The following is a 19,178-nucleotide window of genomic DNA, read 5'->3' on the forward strand; positions in this document are numbered from 1 at the left end:
TAAGGAATCAAATCCAGATCCTCATTCTTCATTGCCTTTTCTACTATTCCATATAACTTTATAATAATCTTATTAATATGTTTTAACAAAGGCTGTATAAAACTGTAGAATGCTGTTGCAACATCTTTTGGCCCATTGTCCATTTAAAGCATTATTCCTATAAAACAAGCTATTCCTGTAAGATTGTTTCAACTAACATCATGTTTCCTGGAACCCATTAAAGATTTTAGGCAGTCTATGTCTATTTTAAGTGATTGATTGTCTTTTGTATTTCTATAGCTTCCATAACTACTCTCAGGTATTCAGATATAGAATCACTATAGGCATAATAGCATCAAGACACAAATCAGAAAAAAAAAGCATAAGAAAAAAGAATTTACAAAGAAACAATTTGATTGGGTAATAGGAATATCAATGATAAATTGATGAATATTTTTCCAAAAGGAATTCTCACAGATTTGGAAAAAGTACTGAAATTGGAGTCAGATAAATTGTGTTTTTATCTTGGCTCTTATAATTCCTGTGTGGTCATGAACAAAAGTTGTTTAACTTCTCTGAGTCTCAGTTTCCTCATTTGTAAAATAAGTGGGCTTGGCTTTGTGAGTTATATGATTCCTTCCACCTCAAAACCTGTGATCATTTGTTCTAAAAAGGGAACTTCTCAAATTGTTGATGTGAATGTAGTCATTAATATTTTAGTTCAATTTGCAGAGAGAACCCTTGCCAGTTAGAGTTGACCAAAAATGGAATGGGCTGATTCATGAGGTAATGAATTCTTTTTCCCTAGAGGTCTTCAAACATAGACTTAATATTTCTCTTAGATGCTAAGAAAGAAACCTATGCACTAAGTGTAGAAGGGAAGTCATATAACATTACCTTTAGTGTCCATTTCAGCATCATAGGGTCATATATTTAGAACTACAGATTTAGACCTTGAAGGTCACCTAGTCCAAACTTCTTATTTTATAAATAAACTGAAGGTCTCTGGGAGGTTGTGGTTTTCCCAAAATCACATTAATAGTTTTGAAAGTGAGATTTGAACAGAGATCCTGGTCCTAATGTACCTCTATGGCCTCAGTATAATCAATAGTTCTCCAATTCAGAGTAAATCTTCATGTCAGCTGTGATTATAGATACCTGAGACTATCTATGGCAGAACTATTCAGTACACTTGCCTTTTGCCCTTTGTTCAAATCCTTAACATTAAGCACTTGCCAGCCTATTCCAAAGATTAATCATTTAAAATTTTTTAATCAAAGATTTGTTGTAAATGAATATGTGTGTGTGTGTGTGTATGTACATTTTAAGAGTGTGATGACAGTGTTTCATTATTTTTTCTCAATTTCTCTCATTTTGCAGTCCTTCATATTCATTGCTTTACCCTTGAGGTTTTTTTTTTTCAGTCATTTCTTCTAACTCTTCATGACTCCATTTGGGTTTTGTTTTGTTTTGGGCAAAGGTGCTAGAGTTGTTTGCATTTCCTTCTCTAGTTCATTTTATAGATAAGGAAATAGAAGCAAACAGGGTGAAGTGACTTACCCAGGAGGGTAAACTTGAACTCAGGAAGATGAGACTTCTATACACTCTGGATCTGGTACCCTACCCATCCTTAACTTGGGCCTGAATTAAGGAGTCTGGTTTCAGTTCCTTGTCCTAATTAGGCATGTTAATTAACCCCTATTAGTTACCATCTGGGTTCAACATTTGAACCTGTAAAATGAAGTTGATCTAAATGGCCTCTAAAGTACCTCCATCACTAACTCTATGATGCTGTGATAATGGGAGGATCTTGTCTCCCTTTCTTTATGTGGATATCCAAGAGACATGGAATACTGAGTCATCTTTTTCCAATTACCAGGCTATGGACTAGTGGTGGCTGAGAGAAAATGTAAATATTCCCCCAAAACTTTTACTACCAAAAATTCTTTCACAAAGGAATTTAAGCTCCCTGAACACAAGAACTTTTTTTTAACCTTAGTATTTATATCCCCAGCACCTAGGATTGTGCCTGCTACAAAAGCTGTTTAATAAATGTTTGGTGATTGATTTATTAGTTCTGCAAACCTTTATGTGTAAAAACTGACTCATTCTTCTGCTCTTCCTTTTTGTTTCTACTCTACCTCTTATCCTTCCAGTTCCTTCCCTTCCTCCTGTGAGCCACTTAGCCCTGCCCTCACTAAGTTTGCAGAAGACAATATTTGTTGTTGTTGCTGTTGTTCATTTGTTTCAGTCATGTCACCCTTGGAACCCTATTTGGGAAGTTGGTGGCAGAGATACTGGAGTATTTTCCATTTTTCTTCTCCAGTTCATTTTACATATAAGGAAACTGAAGCAAACAAGGTTAAATGACTTACCCAGGGTCACACAACTAATAAATGTCTGATATAAGATTTAAACTCAAGTAGATAAGTCTACCAGCTCCAGGACACTATCCACTGTACCACCTAGCTGCCCTAACAGCACTTGCATAAAGATTTTAAACAAAGCAGCAACAAACATAGACAGTGTCAAAATACCAAGAAATGTCCTTTTGTAACCTCAAATAATGAGGAAAATGTGAGTGAGCTGAACCAAACCCTCTATGAGGATGATTATGTAAAACTTCACTCCAAGGCCGCTCCAGCAAAAAATTTAAGCAAGATGTATAACCCATCCATGCCTATTTTCCTTTCCACCAAAGACAATAAATAACAATTAATTAACACAAACAGGATAAAGATTCAGAAAAGGAAGCAAATTACTTTGGGACCTAAAAGTGGCCCTGTAGATCATTTGAAACATGGACTTTCTGTGTGTGTGTGTGTGTGTGTGTGTGTGTATTTTTAATAAAGGAAATATAACATTTACCCTAAATGCCCCTAAAGGCATGAGTTCTTTTCAGCAAGTCAACTTCTAGAATCTAAGGCACTCTCATCTAAGTATAGTTTCATAATCTCCAATTTTTCATGACTCTTGATGAGTTCATGAAGTGCTTAGTCTTGCAGCATTAGAATTACAAACATTCGTCTGTATAGAAAAGCAAAAATGCATTTACCACCAAAAGACTTCAGGGTAGCTTCTGAGAGCAAATTTAGGTCACTCAATCTATTTCTCATGGCATAGAGTCGGGATTTTTTTTTCATTCATTATGAAAATATAAGAGGTACTCATTCATTTTACAGTTCTTTTGAGTGCTGTGTAATAGAGAAGGCATTCACATGTGATAAAATAGTGCCAATAACATGTTCATTTTAAAAGGGACTGGATGATATATTCTTCTTCAGTTGAAATTTATTTGAACTCCTGCTCCCAAGCTTTTAAGCAGTGAAAAATTAGAGCTCATCCATCAATATGCCTTTCTTAATACAACAAAAATTCTCCTAAAGCAGTTCTGTCCCCACACTAGGGATTTCTTTCAGTTGTTTACACATCACATTGACTACAAAATTTGCCTCTGGTCATTTCTGCCATGTTTTTTAACTATTTTCCCCCTTTGCCTTCAAATCATTACACTTTTATTTTTAAAAATGAGCAAAGGACTTTGCTATGTATTAGGGGAAACAAAGTTTAGAACAAAACATTATTCCTTGCCCTCATGAACCCTATTGTCTTGAAGAGGAATTAGTTACATAACCAGAAAATTGAATGTCAGTGTGGGACCTAAGAGAAACTGAAAGGATTAGGGGAAAAAACTCCTTAGAAGAGATAGCATTTGAGTTTTTTAGAGATGGGTAACAATTAAACAGGTAAAAAAGGATGACAAAAGAAAGTACCTCAAATATCATGAGGAATGTGAGCAAAGCCACAGTGGTAGAAAAGAACAGGTCTACTGTTATTGTGCAGTGATTCAGTCATGCCTGGCTCTTTATAACCTCGTGGACCATAGTGTGCTAACCCCTTCTGTCCTCCTCTGTCTCTCAAAATCTGTGCAAATTCATATTTGTTGTATCCATGATCCATGATGCTATCTTATACTTTGCCATCTCCTTTTCCTTTTGTTTCCAATCTTACTCAGCCAAAATATCAAGTGTGTGGAGGGATTTAATAAGACAAAGAAGAAAATAAAAGTGCCAGGCAAAGGATTTGGAATTTATTTAATAAATAATAGGAAATCATTGAAAATCTCTCAATAAAATAGGATCATAATGAGATAGATGCAAAATGGAGATTCAGTAGGCAGGTATATCTAGAAGAGTGATCCACAGATCAGAGGCATGAGGCATTTGAAACCAAGTACTTATGACTCCAAGTCTAGCACTATACTCCACTGAATCCCCATGTTGCCAGTGGTCAAGTCATGTGAAGGAACAGATTTAGGGGAAAGTAAAGAGGATTATTTGGTATTTTTGAATTTAACTCTGTCCCTTAATATTTAAATATCTAAAGAAGGTTGGTCTAAAAAGAATAATGAATTATAATAACAATACAGGAAAGTTGGAGATTGGTAGAGTATCCATGCCTTCCAACATTATCTTGTGGGTCTAAGACCTAAAATATATCAGATTTCATTAGGAGTTTTATTACACACACATACATATGTGTATGCAAATGCATATGTGTTGTATATATGTTCATATATTATTTGATATGTATCTACAAGTAAATTCACATCAAATATATTCACATGTAATATAAATATGCATAGATATTACACACATATAGTTTTTAGTAGGTGAAAAACTGAGGAATTCAGACAACAGACGAGAAAAAATGAATGGGGATTTCATTTTTTATAAAAGATAATAACAGCAACTACACAGACAAGTGACTAACAGTAGCATCTCTCAGCAAATGGGCAATGAGTGGGCACTTGCATTGGTAGGTGGAAAGTATTTCACAAAATTGACTATGCTCAAACTGAGATGATATGGGGCTCTATCTGAACCTACACAAATCTTTTTGCTCTACTGTTGTCAGTTGGATTTCTTGGCAAAGATACTGGAGTGGTTTGCCTTGCTGAAGAGAAAACCAATCAAACAGGGTTAAATGACTTGTTTAGGGTCACAAAAATACTAAGTGTTGAGGCAGATTTAAATTCAGGTGTTCCTGACTCCAGGCCTGGCAATCTATCCACTGAGTGACCTGGATGTCCCAAAATAGGATATAATAAGAAATCTTAGGGAATCTATCAAACTTCACTATTTGTTGCTAATCATTGTATAAACTGCCTTTATGTTTCAAAGCAGGATTACACATAGCATATTATATTACATTTGGAGATTGCAATGATGAGTAGATGTTAAATACTGTTATTGAATATGTCACTTTTATTTACTGACCTGCACTATTTGTTTTACCCCCTATAGCTGTAAATGAAAAAGCTATAAAACTAAATGAAACTCTTGGAGCCCAGGACAAAGACTTAGAGAAAAGTCTTCAGGACCTACAGCAAGAGATTGATCAGATGATGGTAGAATTAAGGCAGAAAAATCTAGATATGCAAAATGAAGTGGCCCAGGATGAATTGGTGTAAGTCAATATATCATAAACTTCCTTTTGCTTAACTTTTTTTTAATTTTCTTATCTATTTAACCTCTAAAATGTCTCAGTTAAACATTTCACCTGAAGAGGGTAAAAAGTTCCTTCAATGATGCATGGGAGAGGAGTATTGGTAGAGAAATGTTAAAAAGAAGAAGTTAAAAATAGAATACTTAATTATGGGAATGAATAAAGAGAAAATGGAAAAAGGAACCAAGAGAACACCTAATTTGCTATAAAACCCTGACACAATTATCCATAGATAGCATGAGTTCCTATTGCACCACTCTTCAGGGCCAGGTCTATTTCATTTTATCTCCAACCTTAAGCGGGTTCTTTGGTTCTCTGAAGGAGTTGGAGATTCTCAACTATGTGACATTTGTTCAGGTCTGCACTGATTGTGTTGCTTCCAATTTTAGTCTAATAACTAGGATATCATTTTCATTTAATCATTTAACATAAGATTTGCTTTGAAAAAAAAAGAATATTTACTTCAAAGATATAGGAAGGACATACAAATATATTCTCTAACTCCTTGGGGACACAAAATCAAGAAAAAGCAGTTATTCAGCAGTTTAAAGATACAGTTCCAATTATAACATAGCCAATGAAAAAATGCTGCTTTCAGCTTCAAGGTAGGCCAACAGAGGTTCTTATCATTCAGAATTAGCTATCTCAATATCTTCCATGTAAGTTCCACCATTTTAGGCATACTAGGTATATTTCCATTAGAAATTGTATCCTGAAAAGTTAGCAAAGAGACTAAAAGAATCAGTAGCATAATTGGGTGATGATTGAAATTTGTCAAGATAAAGGAAGAATGAAAGGCAGAGCTATGGTAAAACCAACAGCACATAAAAACTCAAGAAAAATGGATTCACATATATATGCCTACAGGATAACAGAAACTTCAGGAATAGCTGAATTGTGAGACAGTTATAAAGTTGTCATTAAAGAATATGTAGAGGATCTAAGGATGATGGTTTAAGAAGCCAATAGGGACACTAGAAATTGCATCCCATTGAAGTACCTTGCCCACGACCATACATGTATTAGTAAATCTTAATCCCAGGTTTTAGGGTACCAAATTCTCTGATTCATCAATGTTAAAAAGCTTAGCAGATGGAGCTTGGAGAATCACCTGAGGCTCACAGAGGCCAAGACACTTGCAGAGAACTTAGGTCTCCATATTATCTTCTCTGCCATGCTGGCATTACCATATGGTTATTACAAGACATAATATATTTTCTGCACAACTTTTCTTATGAAAAGTCTGTTTCAAATTTATATCATTTTCGGAGGTAAGATGTATGTCTGCGCAGCCACAGAGACAGAATGTTTGTGACTATGATAGGGTAGGGTACAAAAAATGAGGTGAGACAGGAAAAGAATAGGGGAAGAGTAATAGTAATACTCAGTCAAAAAAAAGGAGCTTGTCAGACTTCCGTTCAAAGACAGCTTCAAATCGGGGATATCAATATTCAGTCCCCTTCATTCAGACTAATGGTGAAGTGTTCCAAGTGTCTCATTATGGTGAATGAGGTGATGCTTTTTGACAAGTGAAGTGATTCATAAAACTCACTTCATCAGCCTGATTCTTAGAATGACTGTGAAAAAGCATCTCACTTCCAAAATCATCATATAAGATCTAAAGACTTCTATTTTTAATTCTCATAAAAATGGTTTGTGATTTTTCAAGTACCAATTTTCTAATTGCCTCAATAACAGGGAATCTACTTACTACTTTTTCTATACCTGAAATGCTTTCTTTTCTATTTCTTTTTTTAACTTTTGTGCATAATTTGATATAATAAAAATACAGCTGTGAAGTGGGTTTATGACCTGCTCTTGGGGTTGGTGTATTTCCAGAGCTGCTGAAGCCCTTCTGAGGAAAGTAAAGAAGTTATTTGGAGAATCCCGGGGGAAAAATGAAGAGCTGGAAAAAGAGCTTAGGGATAAACTGACTGATTACAAAAGCAAAATAGATGATGCCCAGGATTTGTTAAAAGAAGCTACCAATAAAATCAGAGAGGCTGATCGCTTATCTGAAACAAACCAAAAAAATATGACTGCTCTGGAGGTAAGTCCCAAGTAGAGGTATTTTTGTTCTGATTTACTTTGTTTTGGTTTTTGCAAGGCAATGGGGTTAAGTGACTTGCCCAAGGTCACACAGCTAGGTAATTATTAAGTGACTAAGGATGAATTTGAACACAGCTCTTCCTGACTCCAGGGCCAGTGCTCTGTCCACCAAGTAGGGGTATTGAACCAAAAACCTGGGGTAACTGGGGATGGAAAGAAAAATCAGAGGTGGAGATCATGAGCTGAATCTATAGGGCTAGTTGGGGTAGAGCAAAGATTAGGAGTAAACAAGGAAAAGTAAAAAACAAAAAAGCCACAACACAGAGAGGAAGGGTTTAAGAAATAAGTCAACAAGGGATACTTACAAATTGTGTTTTTTTTAAATGCATGTAGATTGAATACCAAAAAAAACTCTACCAACTTTGGCACACAAATCTCGATGAAAGTTAGGAGGGTGAGGAGGGTAACAAATAATTTATTTTTGACTAAGGTGCACAATGCTCTTTTAGTGGGAAGAAAAAGTAAATAATCTCCTTTTTAAATAAGTTTTCTTCCATGTTGTCAACTCTTCTCTCGGTTAAACTAAAGCTATCCAAATTTATGTGGTTCATTTGAAACAAACCTGACTGATTATTAGAAGTCCTGGACTATTGTCCTAAACTTGCCAATAAGTAGCCTTGGACAAGTCTCTCAACTAGTAAATATCCTAAACAAACCCAATATTTTCCTCTAGATCTCATGACACTGTATATATATATATATATATATATATATATATATATATATAGAGAGAGAGAGAGAGAGAGAGAGAGAGAGAGAGAGAGAGAGAGAGAGAGAACCTGGATAATCTAATTATTCATTTCTCATGCTTCACAAATGTTCCACTTTTTATCCCAGCAATATATATTTCTGATGGTATCCTTTAATAGGCTATTTGCCCTTAAACATATATTCATAAGTGATATGTGGCTACTTACTTATATTTATACTCTCCATTATCCTTTGGTGATTCACAATATTAATTCTGTAGAATTAATATTTAGTGTAATGATATTACAGAATGATATTCTGTAACAAATTACTTCTATCTCAGAGAGGGGTTAGGAGTGGGAGGGAGGGAGAGAATATGTAACTCAAATTTTTTTAAATGAATGCTGCAAATTGTTTTTCCATGTAAGTGGAAAAAAGGAAATATTATTCAAACAAATTTGAAGAAGGAAGTATAGTATTCCATGAATCTCAGAAGACCTACTCCAGAAGAGCAATTGCAGAAGAAATTGATATTAAAATGATGAAACTATGTTTTTCCAAAAGGAAATCAAATCAAATTTGGGTCTACCTCATGCAAATTCATCCAATATATTTGTGTTGATAAGTATTCTATATGAATTATATATACACTATATGAATTATACATCTAATCTATAGTTGAAAAAATCTGGAAAATAGGCATTATCACTCCACTTAGTTTTTTCAATAGAGATAGGTGTATCTAGTTTTGTTTCTACCACTCAGGTTATATGTTGTATCCAAGATCATCAATGATTAAATTTTTATTGCTAAAGCCTTTCTGAGTATACATACTTCTTGACTCTCTGAAATTGTTGATCTCCCCCCATTCTGGATACCTTTTATCTGGATACCTTGGTTTTCATGACACTGCTTTGTCCTGGTTCTCTTCCCACCTGTCTTAACTATCCTTATTATCTTTTGCTAGTAGATCTTTTCTACTTTATGAGTGGATCTCTTCCAAGACTTTATCCTCTATCCTTTTCTCTTCCCTTTATCTCTATTGATAATCTCATTAACTTCTATATATTAAATTTTTTTCTTTAACAGAAATGTCTTTCATTCTCTTTCCCATATTTCCAATTGCTTTATTTCTACCTATATATTCTATATGGCAGCCCAAAATTCAACATAATTAAAAGAGAACTCATTATCATTTAATCTAAACTTTCCCTTCCTCCTAACTCCCTATTTCTATCATGGTTCCTATCATCTAAGTTCACAGCATAAGCTCTCCAGACATCATAACCACTCTAGTTCACGTACTCATTTTTTCCTTGTCTAGACTTTGTGATAAGATCCTTGTTTCAGTCTCTACTCTCTATATTCAATCCTCCTCAGAGTTGATAATTAACCCAATGTCATCTACAGATAAGAGCTAACCATACTCCATAACAACAGCAAACATTTTTGGCAAGTATATACCTCTTTATTTTATATCCCATTTAATAGTAATAACCAGAGATCACTGAATAAAGTTATCTCTTGTTAAATCTTTCAAGGAATTTTGATTTAGACATATGTACCTTATTTGAGAAGAGGACATTTTTTTTCTACCAAACCAAAAGATTTTTCTTAGATAACAAACAGTAAGCACCCTGTATTCTTGCTTTCTCTATTCCTTTCATTCAATTAGATGGTATCTGAATAGAAAATAATTTTTAAAACCCTTCCTTTCTTGTACCTTCATCCATGTTCTCAGTATGCAAGTAGTTTATTCTCATTACAAAAAAAGTATAGAGACAGAAAAGAAGCAATATGGTAGTTACTAATATTTGCTTTTTTCAAAATGAGTGTCTGTTATTTTTCTATGTAAGTCATCATTTCTTCCTTCAAATGTCTTAAAAAATCAATACTCCAAGGTTGAGAAAATTATATTACCTCCTCACAAACCGATTTGTTTTCTTCAGCATTTCTATTTCCTCATGTAGCACATCAGAGACTTGTGACATTAGAGTCCAAATGTGGTGGCTACATTCTGATGGTGAAAAGGATTTGTCACATAAAAAATAATCATTACAGATCCTTTTTTCCCATCTAGTTTTTCTCCTCCTTGTTTCAATTTTAAATTCCTTTGGAATGATCTAGCCTAATTAGGTCTCTTATTAAACTTTTAATAAACATTTTCCCCATCTACTAATGCTTGCTTTTTTTTTTGAATGCTACAATCTTTCTTATAAGATTTTATAGACAAGCATATGATATAAATTTGTGTGGCTTTTGATTTTTTTCCACTTGGCAACAAGATGGTATTGGCTGGTTGAGAGTTTCCAATATCTTTTGATCTCCTTATTATGGCCATTGATTTATATTAGTTACATTTCCTGGGGAAATGTTGATAGTCTGTATTACTGCCTGTTCTTTTATCCATTTCAATTTTTTGTTTCCAAAATTTGTTTAAATAGTTCAGACTGAAGTTCCCAATTCCTTACCATATTTTTCTCAAGAATTTTATTTTCATAATTTTATTGATTTTTTATTTTTACAGGCCAGTAGTGATTGCATATAGATAGATGATTCAGAAGTTATAACAGTAAATTATCATTTCCTATCTGTAAAAATATAATCATTTTCATTTTTGCCATGTTATGTCTAGTGTCCTATCCTAACCCTCTTCTCAAAGAAAGTGTAGATGATATAATGACATGAATCTAGTGTATATTATAGAAACCTTTGATCTCTCTTATTTCTTACTCCCAACCAATGTTTTCTAATATATCTTCTGTCATCCTTCCTTTGCTCCCTCTCTTGTGAAGCAGAGAAGAATGAAGTGATAAGGTTCTTCCCCAGAGTTCTGACATATAAAAGATACATTCCCTTTTCCTCCAAATCTGAGCCTAATGCATAGTGGTCCCCTACCAACCTATATACTACATTGCTTGAATCTGATCTCTCACCCAGGCCTATCCCTTAAAAATATCATGAACCCCTGTCATCATAATGCCACTCTTCTAGGGTCCAGTATCCCACTCTCCAACTCCTAAATGCTGCACTCTCTAGGAGTTAACATCTCATCTTCTATTAACTTATATATACTACGATCTGTCTGCCCACCCTACAATCTTAGATAACCCCCCATTACCTTCCCAGTTTTCAAGTGAAATAATTTATAGGTACAGATCTCTACTGAAGTCACTGAATATTGAAGTATATTTCTTATCAAGTTCTAATTTTTTTTGCTTCTTCATTCTCTGCAACAGATGTCAGAGCTTAAGCTACTATTATCTTCCAAGAGCATATCACAACCAAAAAATGAAACACAAAAGTGATTCAAGATTGGTATCTCAATTAAGAAAGATAAGTTGGAGACAGATTTTTGAGGTACTCATATAAAGAGACCTGCTCAGAGTTCTATTAACTCACATTTCATCACTGATTTTTTTAGATATGTATGCAGAGAAAAAAATGTAGATACTTCTCTCCTCACATAAAACCTTTACACTATCTTGCTTTGAGACTACAATATTGAGTCAATTTTTCCACTCCAATACTTGATAACCAATACAGCCATTAGAGTTCACATAAGGGTGAACTCACAACTTACACTGAAAAAAAAATGGATATACAGGTTTATAAGTAGTTCTAAAAGAAGACCTTTCCCTTAGAGATAAACTTGATTCCAAATAATCTGATAATGAATCCTAACTCTTTTATAACATACAATTCCAATTTCAACCCCAACCTTGAACTCTTGCCTATTTGTTTTTTCCCAATTTTCCTCTGGATCAGCAGAAAAAGAAATGAAATAAAGATTTGACTTCTGAAGTGTTCCTTTAAAGATTTATCTTTTTGAAAAGCCTTTCTCCTCAGGTCTGTGAGAAATGGAGGAAAGATGCTTTCACTCCCTAGAATGTGCAACCTTTATCAGCTTGGGGTTTTGACTGTCATGCTCAGCTATGTTTATAAGAAAAGAAAAAGAGACATCTTGAAAAGCCAGATTTGGTCCTCAGTCACATTAGAAATGGGACAGCGTGCTTTAATCATTTCTGTGATACATCTATTGTATAACTTAAACTTTACCCAAGGGTTACTTTTTCTTTTTTAATGAATAAATTTAAAAATTAAAATTACATGTGTGACAAGTATAGTAATTTAGGAAATAGTTTAAGAAATATTACTCTGGATCATCCAATAGTCCTTCCAAGAAGTTAACCCGGTTAGTGCTTTCTAAAGCCTTCACATTCAGACATCACCTGACAACCCCTGAAAATTATCTACAACTCACTTTCTGTGAAATGTATCATTGACTACTTTTTCAGCATTCAAGTTTAAATAATGACTTTTTTATGGTGCTTTATTTTTCAAATTATTTGTCTCTACTATATGTTTCTTTGTCAGCAGGATAGTAGCAGTGAATAAAACACTGAACCTGAAATCTGGATTCAGAAAGGCCTGAGTTCAAATTCAGAATTAACCCTTTATTTGCCTTCTGTTTCCTCCACTATTTAAATACTTACAATAACCACACTTACCTTGCAGGAGTGTTGTGAGAATCAAATGAGATGATGATTATAAAGCACAATTATAAAGAGCTTTAAATATGTTAGCTGTAACTACCATTGCTATTATTATCATCAAGATTATTACTTTAATTATTTCTATCTTCTAGAGCCAGGGTATCCAAACTTTTAGCACATCTAGGCTTCATCCAACAAAAACTTGTCAAGTTTAGTAATAGTCAATGTAATGAAAATGAGAACAACTGATAGTTATAACAGTACTTTAAGTTTTACAGAGCCTTTTTTGCAAAGCAAAAAAAAAATCTCTGAAAGATGCGTGCTATTTTTCAGATGGTTAGAAATTAAGTCACTTGCCCAGGATAAAACAACCTAGGGTCTGAAAAACTCGGGTTATTCTAATTTTAGGTCTAGACCTCTATCCATTATACCACTTGCCTGCCTATAATCAATCAATAAATCAATAAACATTTATTAAGTGCCTCCTATGTGTTAAGCATTATACTAAGTGTTAGGATACAAAAAAGAGGCAAAAAAATATTGTTGTCCTCAAAGAGCTTAAAATCTAATGGAGGAGATAACATGCAAACAAATATATACAAAATAGATATAAATAAAAGATTAAGGCACCAGGTGGTGCAATAGCTAGAGCACTGGCCTTGGAGTCAGAAGGACAATTAAGCAGTAGATCCCAGAATTCCATTTCTACACCCTGCATTTCTTATACTCTGCCAAAAATCACAGAATCTCACATTTTTGAATGGATCTCAGAATTTAGTTTAACAACATTAAAGAGGAATATTCTACACAATTTGTCCAGTTGATGACTATTCTCTGGATCCAACCATTGCTGGGCATAGAAAATAAACCCCCAAATTTAAAATCATTTTTGAAATTCATTTGGTTATTTGATAAATGAGAGAATCATAAGAAGGCATGACTCCTTTGTCCAATCTCTGTGAAGTCTATCATATCATATATAGGGCTCGGACAAGAATATCAGCACTAACTTCAGTAGAACTACTTAAGTGCAGGATTGCAGCTAGGACAATCCTACAATGAACATAAACATTCAAATTAAGATAGACTGAAATGTTAGCATAAGCATTCAAATTTAGGGAACCCCAAATACAAGCATTATTAGGTGGACCTAAGAACTGCATGGGATCCAAGCATTTCTGGCAACCTATCTGGCTTCCCCAAGAGTGTCAGTGATCTCTACGTGAGCTTTAGAATTAGCCATATAAAGCTAGGTTCAAATGATATTAATAAATGATGAATAAGAAAGTATTTTTCACATTATTCAATTAGTTCCATTTCTACTGAATTCTATCTAGCTTATTCCTTGCCAATTTGATCACATGAGTTAACATTAGAGACTACCAAATACCTTGCTGAAATCCAGGACTGTCAAATGTTTTCATTTCACTCTGACCAAAAAGAACACAGGATTAGTATTGATAAAACTATGCTGTCTTCTAATGATTATTATTTCCTCTTTGAATTATATATATTATAACTTTAATTCTACATTCCAGAATTTAACTAGGAATGAAAGGGAAGTCAGTCAAACTATAGCTTAAAGACTCAATGCTATACATTCTTCCCCCAAATTGAAGCAGCAATTAATTCTTTTGAGTCTGCAACTTAAGATAAAATTTCTACATGAATTTTTCAAAAATCTCCACAGTTCAGAAATCAAATTCAGTTTTTTTTTTCAATAAACACACTACTTGTGGCAGGAATGATAGAAATGAAGGAATAGTTAGGAATCACCTATACTCAAATTCAGGTCTTCTTATTGAGTCTTAAGAGTCCAGTGTTCTTGATAGAACTCCCTTCCCATTCTTTCCCCACTATGTTTCCAAGACACAAATAACTGTGTTTCAAGCAAATATTAGAAAGTACAAATAAGAGATCTCAGCAAAGTTTTATGATAAATCTGAGGAGGCAAGACTCACTTTCACTTAGTTGGAGTGAAAAGAATCAAGGAGGATCCCTTCTGAAGAAGGTACCACTTAAGTTGCTCCTTAAAGGGATGTGACAAGAGTTTCAGTAGACCAAAATGAAAAGAAAGTCCATTCCAGATGTGGGGAACTGAATGAACAAAGGCACAGATATAAGAGGGAACAAAATGGTGAGTAGTTCAGTTGGCCTGGAACATAGAATATATAAAGGAGAAGAGAATAAGGTGTGACTAGAAAGATAAGTTGGAGACAGATTTTTGAGGTACTCGGGAAGCATGAGAAATTTATAGTTTATTCCCTTGGCAAGGTGGAAGATGCTGAAGGTATTAAAGTAGAGAAGTAAGATGGATCAAACACTTTTGGAGATTCCTAAATCCTTCTTGTTTCTATATTTCAAGATATTCTACCAATACCTAAGCTGTGATTTAGGCACCTTTAGAATCTACACTAATTCATTTAGTTGCTAGGGCACCACCCAGTCAGTATCTTTTTTTTTTTTGCTTTCAAGTAATAAAAAGTAACATTATAAAAGTTAATGCAGATCCCAGAGGTGACTCATTCAAAACTGCTGTTGAAGCCTGGTTCATTATTGTATTAAGAGACTGTGTCTGTGACATTGTGTCTAACACCCAAATGGTTATAATCCTCACCCTTAAATTTTTATAATATTCTAAATTACTATGAGTCACACTAATACAAGTAACTATACTTAGAAGATTAATTGTTAAATTCCCAGGTACTACATAGCATATATATATGGTAATTGAAAAGTATTTTCAACACGGGTAGGAGAAGAGACTGGAAAATCTGAAAATGAATTAATTCTCTAAGGCACACTCTTGGAAAGACTATATACAGAGATATTGTGAGTCCCAAATGAGATAATGGATATAGAGCATTTTGCAAACCTTAAAGCACAGTGTAAATGTCAGATGTCAGTTTATCATCATCATCATCATCATCATCATCATCATCATCATCATCATTATTATTATTATTATTATTATTATTATTATTATTATTATCCTGTCTTCACCAAACCCAGAGTCTATTTCCTGAGCCTTCAATTGCACTCTTGCTGAGCTCTAGGCAATGTTTACAGAGCAATGCAGGAATATGCTGCTAAATGTTTAACAATCAGCTTGGGGAAAGGAGGAAGAAAAGGGAAATGTAGGCACACCCATTTTCTAAACTTAATCGACATTATTGACATTTTTCTTAAGTCTAGACTATCAACAAATAAATCAAGCCCTGATTTACAGTCAGTTTTTGAAGTAGAAGTGCTCACACAGAAAATTTGACAATCAGATCCATTACATCTGGCTCCAGTTTGATTATTTTTGGATGCTCATAACAATTATACACGAACTGTTCTAGACAACCTACATTGTTAGGGAATGGAGGTGGGAGGGGAGAGGCTACCCTATGGAAGGAGGTTAAATGAAGTGAACTTTGGCTAGCACAGTTTTTTACACATAGTTCATATAGTGTGTCATGGCAAGAAAAAACGTTATATTTGCAGCCACAGTACTGACTCTTGGTTCAAATCTTGATTCTACTACATGCTAAGTATGGGAGATTGAAGGAATCATTTAATCCTTTTAGGACTCCAGTTCATTTATCTATAAAATGATGAATTGATTCCTAATTCTATTTTTTTAGAATTCAAATCAAAGTCATCTAAGAATAACTTTTAAAATACATAGTAGTAGAGTTGGCTGATTACCAGAAATGCATTCCATATATTGATATTTCCCTGAAAAATTCAAAAGGGAAACATACTGAGTCTACTATCCAGACAGTATATATTCTTCAATCTCACCACTGAAATAATAAATTCTGGTATAATAGTGTATGTGTAGGTCACAGGTTAACCATCACAGTAAATCTATGATATACTTAACACCACTGGTCTCTTCCCCCTCTGCAATCCCCTGGTTTACTAGTGACTCTTATCAGCTTTTTACCCACACCATTGTACCTCTCCCATTCCCCTACCAAACAGCTGATCTGCTGGGAAAGGATGCAATTTCCTGTTTTCCTTGAATAGATTCCTAGTATAGCTCAATCCTTGCTCAAAAATCATATAATTGACTCAGGGCATCTTCCTTGGGCTGCTTATCTTTCGAAGAATACCTAAAGTGAACTTTGTTCAATGATCCTTGATATTAGTAATAACAAGAGACAGGGAGACATACTCACCAACATTATTCACCATTATCATGAAGGAGGTACATTACAAAGTCCAGGTTAAAGAAAACCAGTAGACAAATCATGCTATATTGTTATTCTTCAAAGAAAATATGAGGAATGTCCCTGGCTTACTGGGTGTGTCCCCTCTGTCAAATTTATGGGGGGCAGAGGAGAGGGATTGTTAGAATAAGAGTCACAAAGGCTGAGTAGATATGAATGGAATACAATCTCTATCCTCAACAGGATTACCCATATCTATGAGATGACAGAATCAGTAGAGTATATAGAACACATAGAATATTCCCTTTAATTTAATCAGCAATCATTTAATGAAAGTACATTTACTAAGTGTCAATCATATGCTAATAACTATGGTTATTAAGGCAAAAAAAGAAAAATACCTATCCTTAAGGGGTTTGTATTCATAAGGTCAGGCCATTATTCACAAGACAATAATCCTTTAATTCAGAATATTCTAAAAGTCTCAATGCAGTTTGAAATTATTCATTTTATTCTTATCATTATTTATTAACATTTTATTTTTAATTATTATAAAGATTATTAATCATAGTTTTTAAACCATATTAAGACTTTGGAGATGCTCTGCATTCAGATTGTGTGGCAGGAGCTCAAAATAATGCTATTTATAGATTAATTCACAAATAGAAAAATGGAAGGGAAAACTTGAGTTGGGTATAAAACAAACAAACAGACAAAAAAATTAAAAAAGACTAAACTATGCACCAGATAGAATGAAAGTATTATGTAGGCACCATAAAATTCCAGAATTGAAAGAGGCTTTAAAAGACACCTGGTTCAATGTGTGTCTTGGCAATAATCTACTCTACAAAATTCCCCCCAAAATATCCAGTCTCCATGGTAAGATACAGTGGCTACACAGTTCTTCTAATGAGGTATGGCAAACATGGTACACAGGATTTCTATTTATATTTTGAAATGAATCGAGTAAGTTATCCATACTATACAGCACAAGTGTAATTCACTCTAAAAAGCTGGTTAGGGGTGGCTAGGTGGAGTAGTGGATAAAGCACCAGCCTTGGAGTCAGGAGACATTTAATAATTACCTAGTTGTGTGGCCTTGGGCAAGCCACTTAACCCCATTTGCCTTGCAAAAACCTAAAAAAAAACTGGTTAGTACTTCTATATTTTTAAAGAATTGAGCAGTAAAAGAGAGGTAATTAAAATTGAAATGAACTTGCAAGATCATCTAATTGAATTTACTTCTTTTTACTGATGAGAAAACAGTCCAGAAAACAGCCACAGCCCAGTTTCAACAAGTGATTGAGTGACTTTTGAAACCCAAGTTTCCTAATTTCAACTCAATAACTTTCTACTATATACCATGCTGCAACTTGCTTTCTATAAAACAAGTCTAAACTCTTGTTGAGTAATACAGAATAATACAGAATTTCTGATCACTTGGATAATTTGAACTGGTGGTGAGTTCTCCAATGTGACTCAAGTGGAAGCTGTAGGACATCTCAAAGGGTACATTGAAGAAAGGATTATTATTCAGTATTAATTAATTAGACTGATACCTCCCAGCTTTGAAAAGGGAAAATTGCTAAAGTAACATAGCAATGGATAGACATGAGCCACATCAGGAAAATGTATTTTTCCAACTCTTGTAGAGAAAAAACTTTGTTCAGACATCTTAGGAAGAAAAAAAAATAAAATAAAATGAACCAGTGCTATACTCTTTGATGTCACCTTTACTCCAGATAGTTGACATTTGATACTTCCTTCTGATTTTATCATAGAAAAAGAGACAAGCTGTTGAAAGTGGCAAACAAGAAGCTGAGAACACATTAAAAGAGGGAAATGACATACTTGATGAAGCCAACCATCTTGCTGATGAAATCAACTCTGTGATAGATGTGAGTATTCTATAGCACTCAAACAGATTTTTTTAAACATGTGGCAAGACTAGCACAAGCTCTAGTAAACATCAATAGGAAATTATATTTTGTACTTTACCCACGTTGGCATGACGATAGCTTAAAGAAATTCAACTTCTATTTTTTCCTTTCAGTCATGTTTTTATATTAATTCAATAATATCACATTTATGGTCCTGGCTTATAAGACATGGCATTGCTTCCCTACTAGACTTGAAGGTTTTCATATATAATTGCAGACATGTGTGTATCCACATAGACAAGAGGTATATGTTATTTAAAATATGATGTTTATAATCTTTATTTTGTGTCTTATCT

At 34.0% G+C, this 19,178-nt stretch overlaps 1 protein-coding gene across 5 annotated transcripts in view; it reads left to right on the top strand.

Moving 5' to 3' along the window:
• LAMA2 (laminin subunit alpha 2) overlaps positions 1–19,178 on the top strand; it is an 811,978-nt gene that overhangs the window by 656,512 nt on the left and 136,288 nt on the right. For all 5 annotated transcript variants that reach the window (XM_074187557.1, XM_074187558.1, XM_074187559.1 and 2 more), the window contains 3 exons: positions 5,286–5,448; positions 7,327–7,537; positions 18,724–18,840. In XM_074187557.1, coding sequence (XP_074043658.1) covers positions 5,286–5,448; positions 7,327–7,537; positions 18,724–18,840 — 491 coding nt within the window. The remainder of the gene's footprint in view (positions 1–5,285; positions 5,449–7,326; positions 7,538–18,723; positions 18,841–19,178) is intronic.

The sequence above is a fragment of the Macrotis lagotis genome, chromosome 5 (assembly GCF_037893015.1).
Source record: "Macrotis lagotis isolate mMagLag1 chromosome 5, bilby.v1.9.chrom.fasta, whole genome shotgun sequence".
Taxonomy (NCBI): domain Eukaryota; kingdom Metazoa; phylum Chordata; class Mammalia; order Peramelemorphia; family Peramelidae; genus Macrotis; species Macrotis lagotis.